Raw genomic sequence first — 22,215 nt, forward strand, 5'->3', positions numbered from 1 at the left:
GTATCATCTGAACTTTGCCTTGTATCCTTAATAGAAGCATATCTTTATCATTAACTTTCTATGGTGTACGCACTACATATTTACACAGGGTTTAATTTACAGTATAGATAAGATTGTACATGGCTATCGGTAGTCTTTCAATAATCAAATTGAAAACAAAACCAGTTTCTGCGGTGCCATAAAAAGACAAATTTCTTTATCTTGCCGAAGAGCTGCTCTTCAGCACAGCATTGATTTCTGTGTCCAGCAGGCTAAACAGTTTCTCGTGGCGCAGTTTTTAATCCTTATCTTGGTAATTCAATAAACAAACAACGATAAAAAAGAACTGTTGCCATCTAAGTTTTAAGTAGGAAAAAGAGGAATACAATTACAACATCCATAGACCTTATATATGCCAAAGCTTATCAATAATTTATTATATAGCCCATTGTGTAAACACACCCAAAGCATCTATAGTTTAAAATAATGTTTTTGATCAAACATGGAGATGAGATGTTCAGATGAATACAGTTGAATTTGCCTAAAGTGTAATCCAAAATGGAACTGAAAAGTTGTTAGACTTAGATAAAACCTTACAGAGCGTTAATTATTAGAAAACACAGTAAGATCGACTTAGAAATTATTCATGTTTGGCAAAGTTGACTTCAGACATGTTTAACTGTACACCCATATATACTACAGTGTGCTTTAATAAACACCTGAATATGTTAACAAGAGTAAATTCTAGGGATTATAACAAGATTGAAATAGTAGCATCCATAGATGATGGAAACTATTTTATCCAAAGCTTATCAATTACTCTGTTACCTACAGTAGCCCAAAGTGTAAAAACCAAGAAGCAATAATTTTACATAATATTTTTGATCAAAAATTTATATTATAAGACCAAGCTCGTATGAATCTCCCTTTCTACGATGTGCCTGAATTATTTATGAATAGCCGATGAAAGTGTGCTAGGACATACTTTCTACAACAAAAAATAAATTTTTATAATTTTTGTTTTCATGTAAAGTATTTGTTAATAACATACAAATATAGTTCTGATTGCTATTGTAACATATTTTATTTTGTACAGAAATAAATTTGTATATAATAATTATTATAGTATTTTGTTGTGATGTTCTGGAATTATTGTACTAGAAAAATGTAATTTTTTTATATTACAAATACATGAGGTTAAGAGTAAACATCAACATTCTTACAAATATTTGAACCAATATAGATCCCTGAATGTCAAGATATTCTCTGCTTCCCCTGTCCTTTCTTTTTCCAGATTATCCCTCAACTTCTCCTTACCCCTCACCTTCCCCTTCCTTAAATGAGCTTCGCTTTTTTACAATCCATTCTCGAGCTTCTGTTTCTTCAGTCTAGCATCAACTTTGGCAGCATAACCTTCAAGATTATGAGACTCGAGGAAAACCTGAAATAATTTGTTTTTGTAATGAATTGCCAAAAAATACACTAAATGCCATAATCAACAATTTTCTGCAAACATACAGTTCTTGGTCATCGGTAAACTTTTTCATGCGTAAATGTTTTCTTTTCTATGTTTACTCATAATATGTGTGTGATGGATTGTGAGTGTGATATTATTATAAATTTTAAAAAAATTAAAAATTGGATAAATAAATAATATTAAAGGGGATATATATAGTAAATAACACAGAAACATTCCAAGGAATATAGTGTTCTTTTACAGCCAGATATTAAATCAAAATTAAACAAGGGACAAACTGGCAAAACAAAACCAATGTTGACTCTCTCCATGGGGGAACAAACTCTGACTTCAACAAAAGAATGGACTACAATACACATTTTCCTTGGCACATACAACTGGATGCTGAAGAGATTGCAACTGAGACATAAGCAAAGGACAATTTGTTGTTGACAGTGAAAATGATGAACTTTACTAATACCTTTAGTTTCTGTAGGTGAGAGTGATTCTGTGTTTGCTTTGCTACATCTGCGTTTGGATGACGCCGAAGATAATTGCTGACAAGCTGAGTGGCATCGTCCATCCTGGATGAATTAAAACATCAATGGAATTATTTTACATTCACATTTATTATTTTTAATTTTATATACTGTATAATAATAAAGGAACACTTAATATGAATATGAACACACCTTAATTCATGTTAATTCATAATAATATGGAATTATGTGGTAGTACTCAACATATTGTTTTGAATTTACGGTGGATGAAGTGGGGTTTTACTTGAGTGAGTGTAGCTATTACCTACCTGTCATTTTGAAGTAAATATTTGGTAACTTTCTCCATTCTCTGATTATTAATGAGAAACAAAGCCATTGATTGGTAGTGACTGGAGTTGGCTAGATCGTCATACATGCCTTCTTCATCCACGTTAATAAACACAGCAGATTGAATCTGAAAGACAACCAATATAGAACTACAGTACTAGTACTGATAATCATTTGCTCCCTTTTGAACACAAACTTGGTGAAATTTTCTGGGTTGGCTTATACCCATTTCTTATAATCTGTAGGTATCAAAAGGAAATTTGTCAACACTGCATGCTTAATTATAGCAGGTCTTTGATTCTTCCCGCCACCAAAAGTCAGCTGAGTTACTCACATTTTTCTGAAAGTCTTGCATAGTACACAACATTGCATATTTAATGAGATATTTAATGTCTTAATTATATGATGCTTAGAGAGTTGTCAAAAATGTAAAGGTAAAGGTAGGAGAACAATCCATAACTCGCAGCACCATTGCACTGAATTGCATATGGGCGTGGTCCGTAGCCACCAGCCATCGTATAGAGGCACTCATAGTAGCTTCCATAATGACGGATTGAAATGAAGCATAGCATCGGGGTAACCCTTCTACTCTTTTGAAAGCTGCAAAGGTTTCTTTAAATCGCACATGAGTCAGAAGTGTAAGCTGGACCTCTATTTTAAGTCCTTAACCGAAAATACTTGTTTCTACCAACTGAACCCTGGACAAGGAGCGACTCGAACCAGCACCACCGTAGTTAGCGGCACCCCTGCCTTTCGCTCGGCCACTTGGCTTGGTTATAGACTGTGAGAACAACCTTGTGTTTAACTATAAGAATGCTGACTTAAACTTACCTGCTGAGCCTGTGGCAGCACCTTCTTGTTCACCTGGTAGGCTTTCACCTGATCTAATATGGTCACATGACATTTAGATCTCAGCATACTCTGAATGGTAAAGATGCAAGTAATTACGAAAAATTGATCATAAAAAAACTAGAAGGTTGACAACAAGAGGAATGTTTAAGCAAATCATCATCACTTTTGCCGTTATCGGCCCACTGCAGGACAAAGGCCATCCCAAGCTGGAAAAAAGTACTACAGTACTTATCTGTTTACCTTTTATCCAAGACATGTGGTCTTATTTTGATGTGTTTTGATGTGTCCTGTACACAGTTATTTCATTTCCACATGTTTACCATTATCATTAAATCATTATTATTATTATTATTATTATTATGACTATAGCTAAATCAATATGATGATGATCATCATTATTATTTGTTAAGAAATTGGGAGCAGCAAACAGGATTTATGGATATGAGTAGAGGGCGCTTACTTGTAGTTGTTTATTCCGTTTCTCCGTTTGCGGAATCAGCAGCAAACAACCAAGGCCATGAGCATACATCTCAACCTGTAGGAACTGACGTGAGAAGTTTAACTGGTCCATATCCAACAGCAGAGGACACCTATGGAAAGACCAATGACAGGTGAAACATTAAACTAGGCTTCTCTCTTAACACCTGCTCAGTATTAAATCCTCTCCTCATTATTAACATATCTCCGTATCATCAACACACCTATAAATGATCAACAACTTTCCACATTTTCAACACTGTCCCCCCAGCATCAACATTCTCCCTTGAAAATCAACCCCTTCCCAGTATCACACCACCTTACTTTCATCAACCCATCATCCATAGTATTAATCCACCATCCTACCATCAACCTCTCTCATCAGCATTTACATCCTCTCCCAAGCATCAATAGACCCTCCAAACCAAAGCAGCCCAGCTTTAACAGCCCTCCTATCATAATTACTGTATGTTGGTTTGTTTTCACTGTGCATTACAGAGGAAATTAAGTAAATGTGTTACAACAATAATAATAATATTAATAAGTTATACTTCTATAACGACACAATGCAATAGCTAGGAGTGGGGGAAGATGAGAGCAATGAAGGAAAAAGATAAGTTTGACCTCTTACCTTTGTAGCAAAACATAGGCCTGATGGCATGCCAGCTCCTGCTCTGCTGTCAGAGGTGGAGAAACTAAAATGTAGAAGTTTTTTGAGTTTATGAGTCATAATTAGTGATTTATTTTTTTGTATAATAAAACAAATAATACAGAAGTTGACATAAATCATCAGCTGCCCCTTGTTTCACAGAAACACAACTTAAGATTTAAACACACCACTTTTGTAGCATTCACATTGACAAGTATACAGACTTTTATTTTTACATATAGTTACAATTTCATTTGAGTTTCACTTGGCTTTATACCCTTTGGATAGAATTTAAAGCCGGTTGATCCCATGTGTAGAACAGCACATGCACACAAAAGGGATTTTAACCTCCAAGCTATTTAAACCCATGTGTCTGGGGAAAACAATGCAAATTATTCAATTTACCTGTTGAGAATGGTCTTGTGATAATGCTCCTCCACATCTGGGGTAAACATCGAATCTGCCACAAGCAAGGGATTGCTGACAAAGTTACCAACACATGTTGCAAGTAGTCCAACTACAGGCATTAATAAAGACAGAACAAATAAATATAGTGCTATAAATTATAAAACAATTTAAAGTAAACATTAAAAAAACCAAAAAAACTGTATTTATAGATGGTGACCTTTCCAGCTTATTTTAGAAGGTCAGCTTCATTGGTACATTGGTGATATTCTCTTAAATAATAATAATGGTAAACTTATATTGCATATTACGGAGCTTTGGATTTGTGCGACGACACGACGCTAGAACGGAATCACTCATGCGTGACCATCCTACCTGGCGTCCTACATTCTCTGCATACGTAGATTTGGCCAGATTGCATTCCAGAATCTGCTTGACGAGGTGACCTTAACATTCTCGTATGCGCAGATGACTTTTAGTGACGTCATTACATTCTACGTCCTGCCGTCGTCGTGCAATCGAAAGGTCCTTATTATGGTAAGTTCTCTGCGTTTCAGATTATTATTAACCCAGTCATTGGATTGAACACCTGTGGAACACAAAACTCAGCTTCCCGGTGGAGTATTCAATAACGTAGCAGCAGCAAATCAGTTTGGCATTCTAACTCTACCACGTATCCAATCATACTCCAGTGTGGAGAGAAGCAAAGCCTTGCTCAAGTTCACAAGGGAAATGCACAATGAGGGATTGATACCAGACCTCGAGGTTGGGTAACTGCACTCATTATAAGGCTTATGGAGTGGAGATGGTTTTTTTTTTAGGTTGTGAAAACATGTGCTGTCACAAAATTTCAACCCATAATTAACATTAATTTACATACCATACTGAATTTATACAGCTGTTGCAAAATACTATTCCAGAGGTTGGGGTCGTAGATTTCATAGTCGAAGCAGAGATCGGATATCAAGCGCAGTGCCTTTGGTTCGTGGGCATGGTTACGCCATAAGCCGCGGACTAGACCGTCTTTGTTGGAGGAGATGAATGACGACATGTTCAAACCAGCATTTATTGACTGCAGATCATTTAGATATAACAGATTCTGCATGTATTCTCTGGAAAGAATAAAACATAAGAAAATATTCAGAAACAAATAAGAATTTACACAAAAATACAAAGGTACAATGCACCCTCCAATTTGAGACACCTCTAATTTGTTGACCCCTCAAATTCGAGAACACTTATTAAAAGAACCAAAAAACAATCTTCGAATTGGAGGGTGAACTTTAATAAAAGTAATAATACTGTAATACCAACAGCACACAATGAAAGTAATAGGAACAAAATAATAAAATTAACAATAACAATAATAAATATATCAATAATAATTGTCACATGATCATTCCTGCTTGGAATGATGATTTGTCCTACCTGGCTAATTATCTGGAAGTCGTAGGTATGATTCCCAACCAAATTACTTGCGAACATTTTGGAACAAACTGAGCATTCAGTATGATAACATGTCAGGTAGGGCAAATATTATTACTATTAAATCTACTGACGAAAACACCATCAGAATAGTAATGCTCTGTAGATTACAATATCAAATAACAAATTAAAATTAAAAGTATTCTTAATACAGGCCCCCCTCCAATTAAAAACCACTCTTGGGACTGGGGTTTCCATGGTCTTTGGCAGCTATGGTCTCTAATTAGAATAATAAAGATAAATGACATTTGTTAATTTGGGACCACAGAAAAGTGGTCTTTAAATGGAGTGGTCTATAATTAGAGGGAGAGCTCTATTTATCAATACTAAGTTCAAGTACCTAATGTCATCAACAGGTTTTAATGAAACCTTCTCTATCTCATCTCGGTTGATTAAACTGAACAGACAGCGTAGGGCACGAACACGACAAGCAAAGCTCACCTTGGCAGACGATTCCTAAGAAATAAACCAATCAAAAATATCTATGAAAATTAACTGGTCATTGAATTAGTATGTATATATTAAAAAGGTTAAAAGGAGAATAAGCCACAACTCGCAGCGTCATTGCTGAATTACATATGGGTGAGGTCTGTGACTACCTAGCCATCGTAAAGAAGTGGTTATGGTAGCTTCAAGTCCATATTAATTCGACATTGACAGGGGCTGAAATGAAACATAGCATCATTGAAACCACTACTCTTTTGAAAAATCCCATGTTGGATCTTTAAAGTGCACACTCGATGGGATAATTTGGTATGCGGATTCTGCTTAAAATTTTCCTGGAATTATTTAGGATTTTCACCGAGGCGTATAGACTACCTTGATGTTTCTCTGTTGAATTTATATTACTCACAAAAACAAAATATTTTTAAAAATTAAAAAAAAACTAAACACATGATATCACTTTTATCTGTCGACGCAATGCAGCTCCTGTTGCAGTGCACGGTAGTGGAGCCCTGGGCTTATCCCAGGGTGGAAAGTGCTGATGCTCAACATACTGCCTTTGGGTATCTGCGTATACTTATATGGTTAGCAACATTGCCTCGATGGGATAATTGGTATTTCGATTTTGCTGAAAATTCTTCTGGGAATTATTTGGATTTTGTTGGTTTAATTGTCTATGCGCCTTGAGCACCTTTGGTGGAGATGTGCGCTTTATAAATCTTTATTATTATTATTATTATTATTATTACACAAGTCAGATGTGTACACAGGCCCTCCATTTTAAGTTCTTATCCAGAAAGATTGAAATATTGTATGTTAGTTGCCGCTAATAACCACATTGGCATTCCTACATGTACTATCGAGTGGAGAGAGACAACATGTGCAGCGAAGCTTCAAAACCCCAGACCTTAATAGACTTTATAATAATTACCTTAAAAGCATAGGAAAGAAGAAAGAGGGCGCTGTTCTCCATCTGACTGTACTGCAGAATATACATCACTCTGTGAAAAATTGAAAGAGAAAATATTATTTAATGAATCAATTGTACCATTGTCTCCACAACAAATAATGGTTTGTTCCACCTTGGAAGACATCTACTTGTATAATTATAAACTCCTTCATGACAAAAATTTTAAATGATTCAAACAGATTTATACAGTTATCACTACAGGTACAATAATTTTGTAACTTATTAACATTCACTCATTATATTATATATATATTATTTATATTACATTATAAATAAATTGTTGACAGGCTGTGAAGGGGTTCAGGCAGTAGGTGCAAGCATTTGATAGCATATAAATAGTAGTAAATAACCCCTTGTTTGGGGAGATTTCAATCAACAAAATAAATAAATAAATAAATATAATAAATAAATAAATATAATAAATAAATTCATTTCTCTCTTATCAAACCTTCTTAAACTTCTCTCCTCTTCACTGATTTTAACTTCTTTGATGAGGTTGAAAGAATTAAAGGAGAAATTAATCTGTAGGAAAAAAAAATAGAAGATAGTGCCATACAAACAAATAATAACATATCATGATTACAATTATCTGCCAAACACACAATAACAATGAATACAATGCAATAAATATATACAAGAGGAAATTTTGAGCTTAACTAATAGGCCAAACATCAATCCCATGATATTATCCTGACGTAAACTCACATTTAAATAGCATTTGCAGTACCCGCTGCTACAAGGGGATCGGATTCAACACTAGCTACTAAGTGCAAGCTTAGTAGTCTAGTGGTTATGGTACCAGGCTAGCTATCTGGAGGTCGTGGGTTCGATTTCCACCCGAGTCACTTGCACATTTCTTTTCACAAGAACAGTATTTGGGAACGTACAGAACATTTGGTACGATCACACGTCAGGTAGGGCAAAACATCACTCCTATGGTATTTTCCTGACGCAAATTCATATCGAAATAATAATGATTACAAACATACAGTACAGTACGATGATGATGATGATGATGACAGACATGGTGATAGAGATGACATCAAGCAGATTCATGTACTCTCAATCCACATATATGCACCAACGTTGGATTAATTGTCTTTCTCACCGTTTCGTCCTCCAACTGTTTGGTAGGCGTATACAGGAGCCATTTCTCTGTCAACGTATGTCGAATCTTGTTGATGTTGCTGTTGTTAATTTTCGCAATCTCATCGACTGCTTTGTGAATGTCTGAAATTATAGTTCATAAAATACTCAAAATTCTTTGAGCAAAATTTATTATTAATAATAATTATTACTTTACATACATATACAGGATAATTTTCATGTACATTATCATTTACCTGGCAAGCCTTCTAATTCTCCAGCCATTTTCTTCTCAATCATGGGATGCTCATACAGTTTGAAGATTAGCCTAGCTGGCGTATGCACCATTGTCTGGTACTCTTTATCTGCTAGGCCATACTTTTGTAGGACTTGCTCGGTGGCTAGGCAGCTATGGACCTCAGCTAGCTTCTTATGCATTGAGGTGGACTTCTCTTTCTCTGGAGTCTGAGGAGATAATTAATTTTGTAGAAGTTTAGATGGTGTGTACTGAAATTGAGATGGTGTGTAATAAAAATGAGTATTTTGGACACAGCACAAATTGTTTAACATGAATATTACTGCACCTTATGCTATACAAAAGCAGAACTTATTAAAGATGATATATACATTTACAAATCTGTTTTTTAAAAGTAAAAGAACAAACACCTTATCAGCACAGCTTTCCTTCCATCTTAACGCAAGCAGTACACAGAAACGGAGTGCAAGAACCTTTTCTGGACCTGATGTAAATAATGACAAAGTGTTATTCATGTATTTTCTGGATTCTCAGGGTCAAACATAAAATATTGTAAGTACAGTAATCTTTATTACTATGGAATTCTAATAAATTTATTATAGGGTCTTATTCATGAAGATGAAAAAATGAGAGTCAAAATATTGAATCTCAATTAAAAAAAAACCTAATATGTTATATTTTTAAATGTTAATATTTCAATGACAAATGAAATAGCAAATCAATGTTCTGCTCTCTGGAGGGCTATAATGTTATGTATCTTTGCATTCTCTCCATAGACTTATACAACTAGAGTGCTAACTAGGCAACGAAGCCATGTTGTGTATCGGTAGTCAACAAAATGGCTGCCATAGGAAAAGCGCCACTTTCAAGTCAAGTATAATGATTGATTTCTTATTAATTAATCAACAATATTAATAATATTCATAAATTATTAATCTACATTAGCCAAGAAGAATAACAGATTTAACAATAAAATGATTAATTATGTATATAGTACACTAGGAAAATCAGTTTATTACACAGTAAGGCTCAAGCATAACATATGAGTCAACTAGCTGTATCCAAAACTTTCATATCAAATTGAGGGCGCCATTGAAAATTGTGCTTAGGCGTATTTTGTTTTTGACTGAATTTATGGAAGCCATTTTGCTGAGAATTGATACACAACTCTACGTCTTTGAAACATTGAATGCATTGGAGTTACTCTGTAGTATCCTTATAATAATGATTCTCTCATACCTTGTGGTAACTCACTGTGCTGCAAATCGTACTGGATGCTACAGCCACAGAAGGGTCTATTTTTAAATGTATCATGAGTAAATCAATGTACTGCCCTCTAGAAGAGCTTTGTTCATTTGTATGAATCACAGGAGCTACACAGTTGGTTTTTAAATGTAGCTTCCTTTAGCGAATAATCGTGTATAATCGATTCTAGTTGCGTTATTAAATGACTGGAACAGTTGTAGCAGGGTCACTCCTGATCTCACGATTTAACACCAACACTTTACACGCTGCGGCACAAGCTTAAATATTATGCATTGTTGCATTCTTTCATACCTTGTGGTAACTCCTGCGCTACAAGTCGTGCTGACGCTACAGCCATAGGAGGGTCGGTGATGCTCATCAACAAAGTCTTGATACCTTCCAGTGCCTTCATGTTTAGTTTTCCCGTGTTACTTTTGCTTGCATAGAGGGCGCTGTATGGTTCCTTGTGCTTTTTCAAAACGTTCTGGATTGCAGTGACGTAAAGCTCATCCATGTTAAGCTGTAATTTAATTAATGCATGTCAAAGGTCAAGTTAATATTATATTCATATATAGCGCATATCTTAAAATTCTATGCACTTAACATTTCATACTATTATCATTTTATTCAAGATGTTTACCAATTTTATGTAATTTGAGAACTGATAGTACGATAATATCCCATTTTCGAAATTACAAATCTTGTGCGTTTCTTAAATAGACCTCTCAACCAGATTTGATGACTTATGACCTCGCAAGTGTATCGCTCAATCTAAGTTTAGCGACGGGACAATATACTGGTATAAGATGATTCCTAGAAGAGTTTTTCGTATTATTACTATCACTGTATTCATATAAAATGATGGCTCAGTTAGACAAAGAAGAAGAATAATTAATTGCAGACCTAGATTAAAAAGGCATTTAACATCAGAAAGTGAATAAAAAAACCAGAAACATAGACCTCGGCTTACATAGTGTAATGGCTGTATATTCTAATAACACCTGGATAATTATACTCACATTCAGAAGTTGAGCAATTGGTGTAAGCTTTGGAACCGTTTCTTCATTCAATTCCCGAGCTGTCAGACAACAGGAAAAAAGAGATTTTGGTAAACAATAAGTTGACACTTTTACGTGAAAATTGCTCATCATTTGGAAAATGGATTCATACTCTCAGGGGTCACAAGTTTGTATAAGTCACTTCCGCGAAATTGGTTAAATGAGAAGACAACTGATAATACAGTAGTAAACACATCAGGACATGAATGCAGTCTTAATTTCGCAGACTCAAGGGAGACTTGGAACCTTTGCACATGTTGTTGGTTGTTAACATTATATCTATAGAGGGTGACCTTTCCAACTTAGCTCATATTTAGTGGCCCTATTAAATAAACAAAATCAAAAGAATAGGTTTATCATAAACCTATGTCTCATTACGAGGCTTTGGTACCTTTAGCAGATATTATTTTTAATCCTATGCTTTTAAGGACCTGGGACCTGGGATTGGAAGATGAGCATCTTAACCACAAGCTACAGCTCCACTCCATCAACATTGCAGGATTTGAACCCAGGACCCTGGGATTGGAAGGCAAGCATCTTAACCACCAAGCTAGAGCTCCACTCCATCAACATTGTAGGATTTGAACCCAGGACCCTGGGATTGGAAGGCAAGCATCTTAACCACCAAGCTACAGCTCCACTCCATCAACATTGTAGGATTTGAACCCAAGACCCTGGGACTTGAAGGCAAGCACCTTAACCACCAAGCTACAGCTCCACTCTATCAACATTGTACGATTTGAACCCAGGACCCTGGGATTGGAAGGCAAGCATCTTAACCACCAAGCTACAGCTCCACTCCATCAACATTGTAGGATTTGAACTCAAGACCCTGGGACTGGAAGGCAAGCATCTTAACCACCAAGATACAGCTCCACTACCCAAGCTACATGTGTCATTTCAGTGTATACAAACTAAAGACAAGCACAACTTGTATTTAGGCTTACCTAATATTTTCCAATAGCTACCACTGACAAGAGGATGATAAGGTAAACGCTCGGACGACAGCGGTGATAGACTCTCCGCAGTAACAACCAGCTGAATTAAACAAACAGAAAGAAAGCTTATTGAAGTTGCCCAACAGAAATATAATTACATTTTTTTTTGGAGAAAAATTGGATTGAGATGATGTTATACAGGCAGTTAATAAGTTGTCCTGATGTCTTCTTGTATCTGACCTCATTTCCTTTCCCCCATTCAAATCTCTTTTATAATCAACAAATCAATTTATTTATTCACCCCCATTGGGGAAATTTTAATTTTTAATCTAAATAAAAGTATGTTTTGTGTCTCTGTTCCCTGACAAACAAAAGAAAAACAAGTTTTTGTTTTTAAAGATGGGGGAGTGCCTTACTTGTTACCAATTTAAACAGATGTAACTTGCGATAAAAATACTCTAATAATAAATTTTATTCAAAGCCGAAAGAAATATTCAAGGAGCTCCCTTGATCACCTTTACCTTGTCTTCTTCCGTATTACACCGGAACTCCACCTCAAATGGACCAGGTGGCTTACAGCGGGTGTACATCACCAAGTAATCAAGCAGTTGAAGACCCTTAAATGAATAATAACTTAATGACATCATTATGGTTTACCACAATGCATGCTGGGAAATATAGTCAATTGGTACTACAGGTACAGGTCAATGAGCATTAAAGTCCTTTAGGATAGGGCTAACTGGCAGTATGGGATATGCCTTTGCCACAAGCTGGTGATCTGTATTTTGGTATTCCTGCTAGCACTGGTTATGTCTCAGCCCTCCAGAAACACAAAAGCAGCAGTCGATGGAATTGAACTGAGGACCAAAGTATCGCTACGGTTCTGTGCACACAGAGTGGCTACCACCAGTTTAGTTGAACAGGCTCTCACTAAATAGCTATATTGCTTTGGCTAAACAGTTTTAACCTTTTTTATAGCCCAAGATTCATCACCAAAATCTAAATGTCCCATCCCAAATGATAAAACTATGCAATATTAATAGATTTACAAATAATAAGAACAATTCGAAAGGCAGTGAAGAGTTTTTACCAGTTTAGCTGTTGGCATTTCAGGATGATCAACATAACCTTTGCTTAGGATGATACGTAGGACAAAGGTCAAACGGTTATAATCATAAGATTCAATCTGTGAGAGAATATAAAAGGATTTTTTTTTTTACAAAATTTAAATTTTTAAAAACATGTATGCATACAATTTGGAGTAAATAAATAACAGCAGAAAATAGTAGCCACATACCTTTCTCAGGACTTTAAAGAGTCTATTTACTAAGAGAATTTGATTATTTATCTCCATTGTCAGATTTGTTACAAGCACTTCATCAAATGGTTTTGATGAGGTAGAAGGTGAAAGTAGTACTGCCTCAAGGTACATCAACAAGGTGTCATCTTCCTCCAAATTAAAAGCACTGCATTGTGGGACATAATAAACAAATGAGGAATTACCATTGTATTAATAACTTTATTTGAATCAAAATAATTTTATTTGAAATAACAACACATATATAACAGCCATAAAACTGGCAATAAAATCATTAGAGATAAAAATAAATTCAGACATAAAATAGTAGGAACAAAGAACACACCTGCAGTACTCTTTAATCATGTTGATGTCAACACCTGGATTGTCAATAAGAAGTGGGAGTACATCCATCTTGTCTGATGCTTCTTTGCTTGTGAAGGCATCTTTGAATGATATCTGAAATTAATAAAATGATAACTTACAATAAATTTATTTTCTAATTATATTGCACTAAGCAAGATACCTGTAGGAACTAATATATGCCAGTAACTTAGGTAAGTATTTTACATTCAACAGTGAAAAGAAAATGAGGATGAATATGTAGAATGTATCTGTAAGTTGGACTAAGGCTGACAATCCAATTATTTCTAGGTAAGTTTCAGAAAGCAATAAGTATATGTGGGTTCATCCATGTATGGATACTTAAAATCTAAATAAATAAATCAATGTAGTTTAAGAAAAAACAACCATGCTATTTGCACCATTGTATGTGGTCTCACCTTCAATTTACTCAACCTATAGCCCCATGTGGCATTGGTCTCCAATTCTTGACACAATGCCAACACTTTGTTCTCACCACTAAGTTTTGCATATTCACAACCAACCTTTGCAATTGCCTGAAATTTAAATAAATATTAAATAAGACACCATTTACACTGTCCTTCAAACAAACTAGCAGAACTTTGTAATACCTCTCTATTTTACTTTTTAACTAATAATAAATACCATATTCATTTGAATGAACACCCCAGGGTCATTTATTGTTGAGAATGCTTTTTGAGGGGGAAAGGGGAATTTTTCGGGTGAGACGTATATTCATTTATTCGAGGACGGCTTTCATTTCTTTGTGATGTAAAATCGATACGTATATTATACAAATATTGACTGCTCATGAGGGGAATGGTGAAATCTATTGCCCCGAGGTGGTGTGGAGACCGTAGCCTATCTTCCCATGGAGACAGTAGTCTATCTTCCCGAGGGAAGATAGGCTACTGTCTCCACATCACCACTGAATTTCTGTAGAGCAGTCAATACTTGTTTTATATACCTCATACATAGATTCTACGAGGCGTATTGCCCCGCTTCTTAACCAATCAGATGCCTAGAATCTATGTATGAGGTAAATAAACTCAAATAAACACCCCTTGATTTCACTGTAAACGTGAACTACAATACATACCTATCGTCAAAATGTGTTTGGGTAACCATAAAGACTTTACTGATCCTAACCAGGTTAGAAAACATGTAATTCTACTAGTAGAATGTGTTGAGAATGATGTTCTTCCATTAGTTATGTTTACAGTCAATTAGGGACGTGTATTTGAGTGAAAATAAATTTACTTACCATAACTTTCTTATAGCTCTGTCCAGCATTTGCTGTCAAGGTCTTCAACTTAAGGAGAGCGGATTGTTTTGGGAGGACAGACAGACAGCTAAGAGCTAAGTAAAGGTCCACGTATCGACATCCAAACATCTAGCATAAAGTCAAAACATATTTATGACATTTACTTAAAATAGCAAACGGAAAAAGGTAAAGAAAGTTTAGTGCTTACAAGGAAATTATTGTTTTATCTTAGATTTTCAGGTCATACTATAAAGTTACTTCAATTGATCGGATATCTCAAAAACAAGCTCAAATTTGTGTGGGAAATCGCTAGGAAAATACGTGCGCGAAGTCGTAATTACTGCATAATACATTGTTTATATTAAGGTCAAAACCAAATTTTCGGAAAAATTTGTAGGGGGAAATCGGCCCTTATATTCTAAAATGCGTGGACAAATTTCTAGGCCTGATTATTGCACAGAGAATATATTTCCTATACAGGCCTTTACTTTACAGTCTGGTTTTCAGAATGTTTACCTTTTCGAGTAGTGTGGATTCAACAGCAGATATCATCTCCAGACCAACCGTGCCAAGCTGGATCACAGACTTCTTAGCATTGTCAATACACTTGAGCAAACCCTACAAATTAATAAATCTAAAGTTTTCAAAATTTGTTTATATTATATGTTGCTGATGTAATCAGTGCAGACGCAGGCAACCCAACCAGGTATCTATTAATACTGGAGGTGCAGAGAAGCATTGCAGATAAAATGCCACAAGGGAAATGCACAGCGAGTGTAAAGTAACATAAACAATATGTTACTTTAATTCAACACCCAATGGCAGTATGGGGATACACCCTTGCCACAAGCTGGGAATCTGTGTGTTGGTACACCACTGATTGTGACTCAGCCATCCAGGACACAGGTGCTTGAGTGACACCAATCAATCAAATCATTTTCAAATTCCATGTGATAAAGTGATTGGTACCTGATCTGTGATGTCATAACCACTTGTGTTGACAGCTATGTACATGACCCCTGACATCAATGTTTCAATGAGTACGTGGAAGGCAAGCTCAAACATGTTGTTCTCCTTTAAGTGCTCCACAAGGTTCATGGATGCCTGGCTCAATCTTAGCAGACCTTGAGCATCTTCATCTGAAAAGCACATAAAGCTGTTGACACTATCAAAATCACAAATACCTGTGATTTGCCCATATATGGGTATAATGGTATCATCATGCACATATATGGATGTGCTTTGACCATATTTGTGCAATTCACACAAGTAGTGTAAATAAAGATAATTACACTTGTCATGTGACATGTGTGGGGAATTATACTGTTGTTTTGAATTTTTAATTGAAAGCTAATATTAGGGAGTTTTCCATTTGCGCGATGGAGTGACTCTAATGGATTCACTCGTGCGTGACTGTCCTATGTTCTCTGCACAATGTAGAATTGGTGAAATTGCATCCTAGAATCCACACGAGGAGGACTTAACGTTCTCATGTTAGTGACGTCATTACGTCCTAGATTCTACCGTGTCATGAAATCGAAAGGTCCTTATTACTATTCTAATACCTCAATGATTTAGTAGTATTAACAAAGAGTATACTGCAAGTGGTCTGACTCTCGCGGTTTCATTGGAATGCAATCCTATCTCAAAAATTACTACCACTGTCAAACTAGAGAGCATCTATCGCCTGCTGTGTCATTTGAACGAATGGTGGAGGTTTGATCTGTACTTCGCATCCTAATAGTGTGCCCCCTACCTTGTGGTAATACATTTTTAATGTTTCATTTTGTGCATACAAAATCAGGGCAGTTGGACATCTAGCAATTCTATACTCTTTGGTAATATCCACATTGAAAACAAGTATGTTAGGGATACTTTTCAGTTAATACATTTATTTCTTATGTATTAAATGTATTTTTCTCATTTAAGTCCAAGAAATATTAATAAGTCCCTACAAAATGTTCCTACCTCTGACAGTTGTATGTATGAATGATGATTGCTGATATGAGCATAGATCAGGGAGGATTCTGGGAAGAGAGGCCATTGTCAGCTTGTGCGTCAATGGAACAGCAAAATTCGCATCAAGGACTAGTCCATCCTCTTTGAAGAAATTATTATACGACCAATGAGTGTATGGGTCCGTCTTCATCGATCCTGCCAATTTCTGTATGAATGGCAAAAAAATATTGTTCTAAAGCTTCGTTCTCACTACTAAACTTTATATGACAAATGTGATATGCACCCATTTGAGTGTAATTATATGACTTCATAATGCCCATATACTGTATGGCCACATCACACAAGCTTGCTACATAAAATCTGATAGTGTGGACAAATCGTTAATATAAAAAGTTTATGAATAATTGGAGTAGCACTGTAGTCTGGTGTGGTGGTTAAGAAACCTGCCTTTAAATCCTAAGGTACTGGGTTCAAATTCTTTCTCAAATCACTCCCAAAGACAAATAATGACACTAGATTTTTTTCTTACTGTCGTTTCCCAAAGAGTCAACATAAATCACTGGAAATTTATGACAATAGAAGAAAATATTTTGTTTACCTGGATAGAAACACCATAATGGCCGTGTTCACACTGCTTGTAGACCACCTTTGCAAGAGAGGTGTGTTTACAAAGGACCAAACAATCTGGCAACAGATCTAAAGAAAAAGAGACAGAACAAGATGATTCATTGGTTCATAAAATTATCTTATTTCCACTGAAAAATAAAACATATCGATTTACCTTCATCACAATGTGTGAGGGCGATATTTGCCAGTCTGTGTATCTCCACCGGCAAATCATCTGGAATACCCGCCTTTCCTGGGCCGAAGATAGCTTGGTGTTCGGTGGCTAACAGTTTGCAGAGTATGTGACAGATAATGTACAGAGATTTTGCCACCTTGGCATCAACACAATATTCTGAAAGTTCACTATTTAGAAATAAAATAATTAACAATACAATTAATATAATAATAATTGATTGATGGTTTGATTGGTTTGGTAAATTAATTGTCATGAACTTAATTAAAAATGGTAAATCTAGGAATACTCTATTACAGTGTTTAGATATTGGATAACATGACTTATCAAGGAAATAAAACCAGACACACAATTGTAAAATATACAAAATTAATGTTAGAAACAATGTCAAATGACCACTTTTGTTGGAATCCGAGATGGAAAAAAAACCAAGAAAGTGCATACCTGCAAAGGCGAAGTACAGACTGAATCTCCCCACTCTCAGCTCCTCTTATTGCTAGTTGACCTTTCAACTCTGACCTAGAAACTTTCAGTAGGTCACTTAACCTGAAAAGGTAGTTTTACAAATTATGACTATTTGAATCCAATAAAATAAATAACCAATAAAATGATTTTGTTGGGTTGATTTAAATTCAAATGGTAATTTTTTTTTTTATAAAAAAAATTAATTTTACACAAGTATTATAACATTTACCTGAGAATTTTATTGAAGCTTAAGCTTTCTCCAGATGATGCTTCTTTCTCACCTGAAAATTTACTCTAATAAAAAAAATTTAAAAACTGTAACATTTAATTATTAAATTACATCCAGTTACTGTATAAGTACTTGCAATAATGTGCTTTTGTATTACACTGAATGCCTCTTTATTTTGTCACATTTAAATTATTAATTTTTTGCAATTAGGCAGCAGCATTGTCAGGTAGGCTGTGCTATGTTACTAAGCATCTTTGAGACATTCATAGGCACAACACACATGCATCTTAGATTTACTGATAATATCCCAAGTGGATGTTATTAGTGATAAAAATTCAAATTCAAATCGAACTAATGAAAGGAAATTAAAACACCTCCTAAATTGTTCCTCATCTTTCCCCTCTTATATTATTCTTCTCTCACAAAATCATTTAACCAACCCCTGCCCTTGCCCAATCATCTGTCATGTTTATCACCTTACCATTTTGATAGATCCAACCACCCAATCGCCAATCCCTGTCATATTCATTCCCTTACCATTTTGATAGATTCAACCACACCCCTCCCCCAATCATCTATCATATTCATTCCCTTACCATTTTGATAGATCCAACCACCCAATCGCCAATCACCTGTCATATTCATTCCCTTACCATTTTGATAGATCCAACCACCCAATCGCCAATCACCTGTCATATTCATTCCCTTACCATTTTGATAGATCCAACCACACCCCTCCCCCCAATCATCTGTCATATTCATTCCCTTACCATTTTGATAGATCCAACCACCCTCTCACCAATCATCTCTCATATTCATTCCCTTACCATTTTGATAGATCCAACCACACCCCCCAATCATCTGTCATATTCATTCCCTTACCATTTTGATAGATGCAACAGTCTCATTCCCCATGTAAAACTTCACAACATGTTTTGTAAGAACGTCTCTTCTTATTTGTTCATTCTGATAATTTTCCATTGAAATAAATACTTGGTATTCAACCTTAAAGTACAAATAAATAAAATGATAATTATGAAAAAATAATGATCCATTTCATCTTATATAAAACAGTTTCCACAATTATATAAAAAAAAAAATCCACAGATATCACTAATAATATTCAAAAAAAAAAAAAAAAATTACTAAGGATTCACCAATTTATAAACTAGTAAATCACTATTAAAAATCTACCTGTAAGGCAAGAATTTTAACTAGATTCTTGACAAGTTCCTCAAGATATTCACACTCTATTGGTTCCAGGTCAAAGGTCATTAGGTAATTTACTGTTTCTATACAAGCTTCTGTCACTAAAACTTGTTCTCGCTTATCCTTGAAAGAAAATTAAAAAGAAATACTGTAATGACAACCAATTATATAATAAAAATATTATGCGAATCGATGTTTACCTTGACGTGTTATAGTACTGAATGCTCAGTACATTCTGAAATACTTTTGAAAAAAATCTTGCTAGTGAATTGGGTGGGATCAGCGGTAGTGCCAGCAGAGCTGGGTGGGATTTGAACCCACAACATTCAGGTAACTAGTCTGGTGTCTTTACCACTCTACCACCAAGAAAAACCCCATCGGAAAATATTATGGTAATAATATCTTTTATCATCATCAATAGGTGTATACTTTGCAGGGGAGATGAAATTTGCATAAATATAATGATCACTGACAACAATGACAAACCTCTTCATCCAGTAAATATTCTTGCGGTTGGTCAAGACGTACCAAAGTCCAAGTTAAAATCTTTCTACAACAATGTGTGGCTATATCTGGTTCCAAAGTTTTTAGTAACGGAATAACTTCTTCAATCTGAAAAAAGGTAGATTAAAATTTAATATAATGGAACAGTCTATCTTCTTTCAACCAATGAAAACATTGTATTAGGTGGCAGCATGCAATGGGACAAAACTAAAAATGCATGGATGGAACCTAATTTTTATGAGTGACGAAATGGTGTATATAACCAATGTCATGTGATACGAAATCCACCAATCAAGTAACAGGGATCTAGGTATGTTATAATTTCTAATATTTTTAGAATTCTTTTATAAATTTTGAAAGAATCAGTTGTTCTAAAATCTCCCCCTAAAAACAATATATTTCAGGAGCCCTAAAGCTCCTGAAATAAGAGTACCATTGTGGCTTTGTATTTTCTTCCTTTTTTGTTAAAGACATAGCCTTATTTTTATAAATCACACAATATAATTACCTCAATATAAATAGTTGCTTTATCTAAATGTAAACAAACATAAAAATAATACTGCGTGACTTTTATCTTAAAAATATTTTCCTTTTTTATGGTTATAACCAAATGTCATACATTGTTTCTTTCATTAATGACCATTTCATATATTTTTATTGTCAAAAAATTGTTTCAAAAATGAATTTAAATACTTTTCAAATTTATTTTATAGGATTTATATAGCGCATATATTCAGAAAACTACTCAAGGTGCTTTTTGCCATGGTAATTAGATACAGAAACAATCATACACAACGTGCAACCTCCCCCGCTTCCTGGGGAGTATTCCTAGTTATGCTTGTAATCAGCACTACTAATTACATTCCAAACCATTCACCTCCTACCAGGTACCCATTCATACTCCTGGGTGAGGAGAGGCAAATGCAGATAAAGTGTCTTGCCCAAGGACACGAGCAGTGTGACTAGCATCGGTCTCAAACCCCCAACCTTCTGATTAAAAGTCCAACGTCTTATGCGCTGCATCGCACGCTTCCACAATGGGTCTAAATGAATCAAAGTATGCCTTACCCTGTCATTGGTTATCAGGTATCGTAGTCGGAACATGTACACAAACTCTTCTTTAAGGTGATAATACGCTTTGACAACCTCAAGAGCATCCTCTATCGCTGTGTCCGTATCTTTCAGTAGAATGAAATTTACAACATCCTAAAAAGAAACAAACAATAAATAATAAAATACATTTATGTACCTGGCATTTAAAACACACAAATGTTTGTTTCCACTGTTGATGATAAGGACAAAAAAAAGTATTATTGTCATAAAGTTTTGATTTTTTGAGAATTTAAGTAGCGTTTTTGAGGAGGTGTGTATTTGAAAGAGGTGTATATTTGAGGGAGATGCTTATTTTCTTATGAGTAAAACGAATATGTATTTATACTCAAATAAATGCCCCTAAATTTCACTGTAATGTAAATGTGGAACTACAACACAAAATTAACGTCAAAATGTGTCACTGCGTGATCATAAAGACTTATTGACGATCCCAACCAGGTTAGAATAAATGTAATTATACTGGAGTGGAACATTAATAGAATGTTGTTGAGAATGATGTTGCTTCCATTAAATTTGTTTACAACCATTTGAGGGGGGCCTTTATCTGAGGAAAAAAAATGAACTATTTGGGGTGTCTATTCGAGGGAGGCGTCTATTCAAAATCAGGCTCTTGACGAGGTGTTTAATCGAAGAAGCATTTATTCGAATAAATACGGCATTCTACAGTACACGCAGTGCATAAAAAAATTAGTAGGCCAATCCAGCTTCTAATCCATTTTGTTCAATCAGTACCTGAGCCTGGCCGGAGTTGTTGACATCATATTTGTTGAGGCCATATTTGATGAGCATTCCCTTCAGCTTTAGTAGGAGGTGCTTCTCTTTTAGTTGGCTCACCCTAAAAAATATAATTTAAAAAAGATCATTATTAATAGCACTGTAGTTTGAA

The 22,215-nt window shown here is 35.2% G+C and overlaps 1 protein-coding gene across 2 annotated transcripts in view; it reads right to left on the reverse strand.

Moving 5' to 3' along the window:
• Positions 1 to 388: 388 nt before the first annotated feature.
• The window catches only part of LOC117111904 (kinetochore-associated protein 1-like), a 38,450-nt gene continuing 16,623 nt past the window's right edge, over positions 389 to 22,215 (reverse strand). For both annotated transcript variants that reach the window (XM_033254933.1, XM_033254932.1), the window contains exons 25-59: positions 22,062 to 22,164; positions 21,285 to 21,422; positions 20,199 to 20,324; positions 19,698 to 19,835; positions 19,386 to 19,508; positions 18,504 to 18,568; positions 18,254 to 18,355; positions 17,792 to 17,979; positions 17,609 to 17,706; positions 17,020 to 17,215; positions 16,021 to 16,190; positions 15,568 to 15,669; positions 15,052 to 15,180; positions 14,207 to 14,323; positions 13,771 to 13,883; positions 13,425 to 13,593; positions 13,218 to 13,313; positions 12,649 to 12,744; positions 12,137 to 12,227; positions 11,151 to 11,209; positions 10,444 to 10,651; positions 9,297 to 9,370; positions 8,888 to 9,095; positions 8,653 to 8,774; positions 7,993 to 8,066; positions 7,506 to 7,575; positions 6,471 to 6,586; positions 5,526 to 5,757; positions 4,646 to 4,757; positions 4,223 to 4,286; positions 3,575 to 3,704; positions 3,094 to 3,183; positions 2,244 to 2,389; positions 1,917 to 2,019; positions 389 to 1,420 (exon numbers count right to left, since the gene is read on the reverse strand). In XM_033254933.1, coding sequence (XP_033110824.1) covers positions 1,334 to 1,420; positions 1,917 to 2,019; positions 2,244 to 2,389; positions 3,094 to 3,183; positions 3,575 to 3,704; positions 4,223 to 4,286; positions 4,646 to 4,757; positions 5,526 to 5,757; positions 6,471 to 6,586; positions 7,506 to 7,575; positions 7,993 to 8,066; positions 8,653 to 8,774; positions 8,888 to 9,095; positions 9,297 to 9,370; positions 10,444 to 10,651; positions 11,151 to 11,209; positions 12,137 to 12,227; positions 12,649 to 12,744; positions 13,218 to 13,313; positions 13,425 to 13,593; positions 13,771 to 13,883; positions 14,207 to 14,323; positions 15,052 to 15,180; positions 15,568 to 15,669; positions 16,021 to 16,190; positions 17,020 to 17,215; positions 17,609 to 17,706; positions 17,792 to 17,979; positions 18,254 to 18,355; positions 18,504 to 18,568; positions 19,386 to 19,508; positions 19,698 to 19,835; positions 20,199 to 20,324; positions 21,285 to 21,422; positions 22,062 to 22,164 — 4,255 coding nt within the window. In that variant the 3' untranslated portion in view covers positions 389 to 1,333. The remainder of the gene's footprint in view (positions 1,421 to 1,916; positions 2,020 to 2,243; positions 2,390 to 3,093; positions 3,184 to 3,574; positions 3,705 to 4,222; positions 4,287 to 4,645; positions 4,758 to 5,525; positions 5,758 to 6,470; positions 6,587 to 7,505; positions 7,576 to 7,992; positions 8,067 to 8,652; positions 8,775 to 8,887; positions 9,096 to 9,296; positions 9,371 to 10,443; positions 10,652 to 11,150; positions 11,210 to 12,136; positions 12,228 to 12,648; positions 12,745 to 13,217; positions 13,314 to 13,424; positions 13,594 to 13,770; positions 13,884 to 14,206; positions 14,324 to 15,051; positions 15,181 to 15,567; positions 15,670 to 16,020; positions 16,191 to 17,019; positions 17,216 to 17,608; positions 17,707 to 17,791; positions 17,980 to 18,253; positions 18,356 to 18,503; positions 18,569 to 19,385; positions 19,509 to 19,697; positions 19,836 to 20,198; positions 20,325 to 21,284; positions 21,423 to 22,061; positions 22,165 to 22,215) is intronic.

This window comes from Anneissia japonica, unplaced genomic scaffold (genome assembly GCF_011630105.1).
Source record: "Anneissia japonica isolate Jap-2015-1 unplaced genomic scaffold, ASM1163010v1 scaffold1594_len1068242_cov183, whole genome shotgun sequence".
NCBI classification, from domain to species: domain Eukaryota; kingdom Metazoa; phylum Echinodermata; class Crinoidea; order Comatulida; family Comatulidae; genus Anneissia; species Anneissia japonica.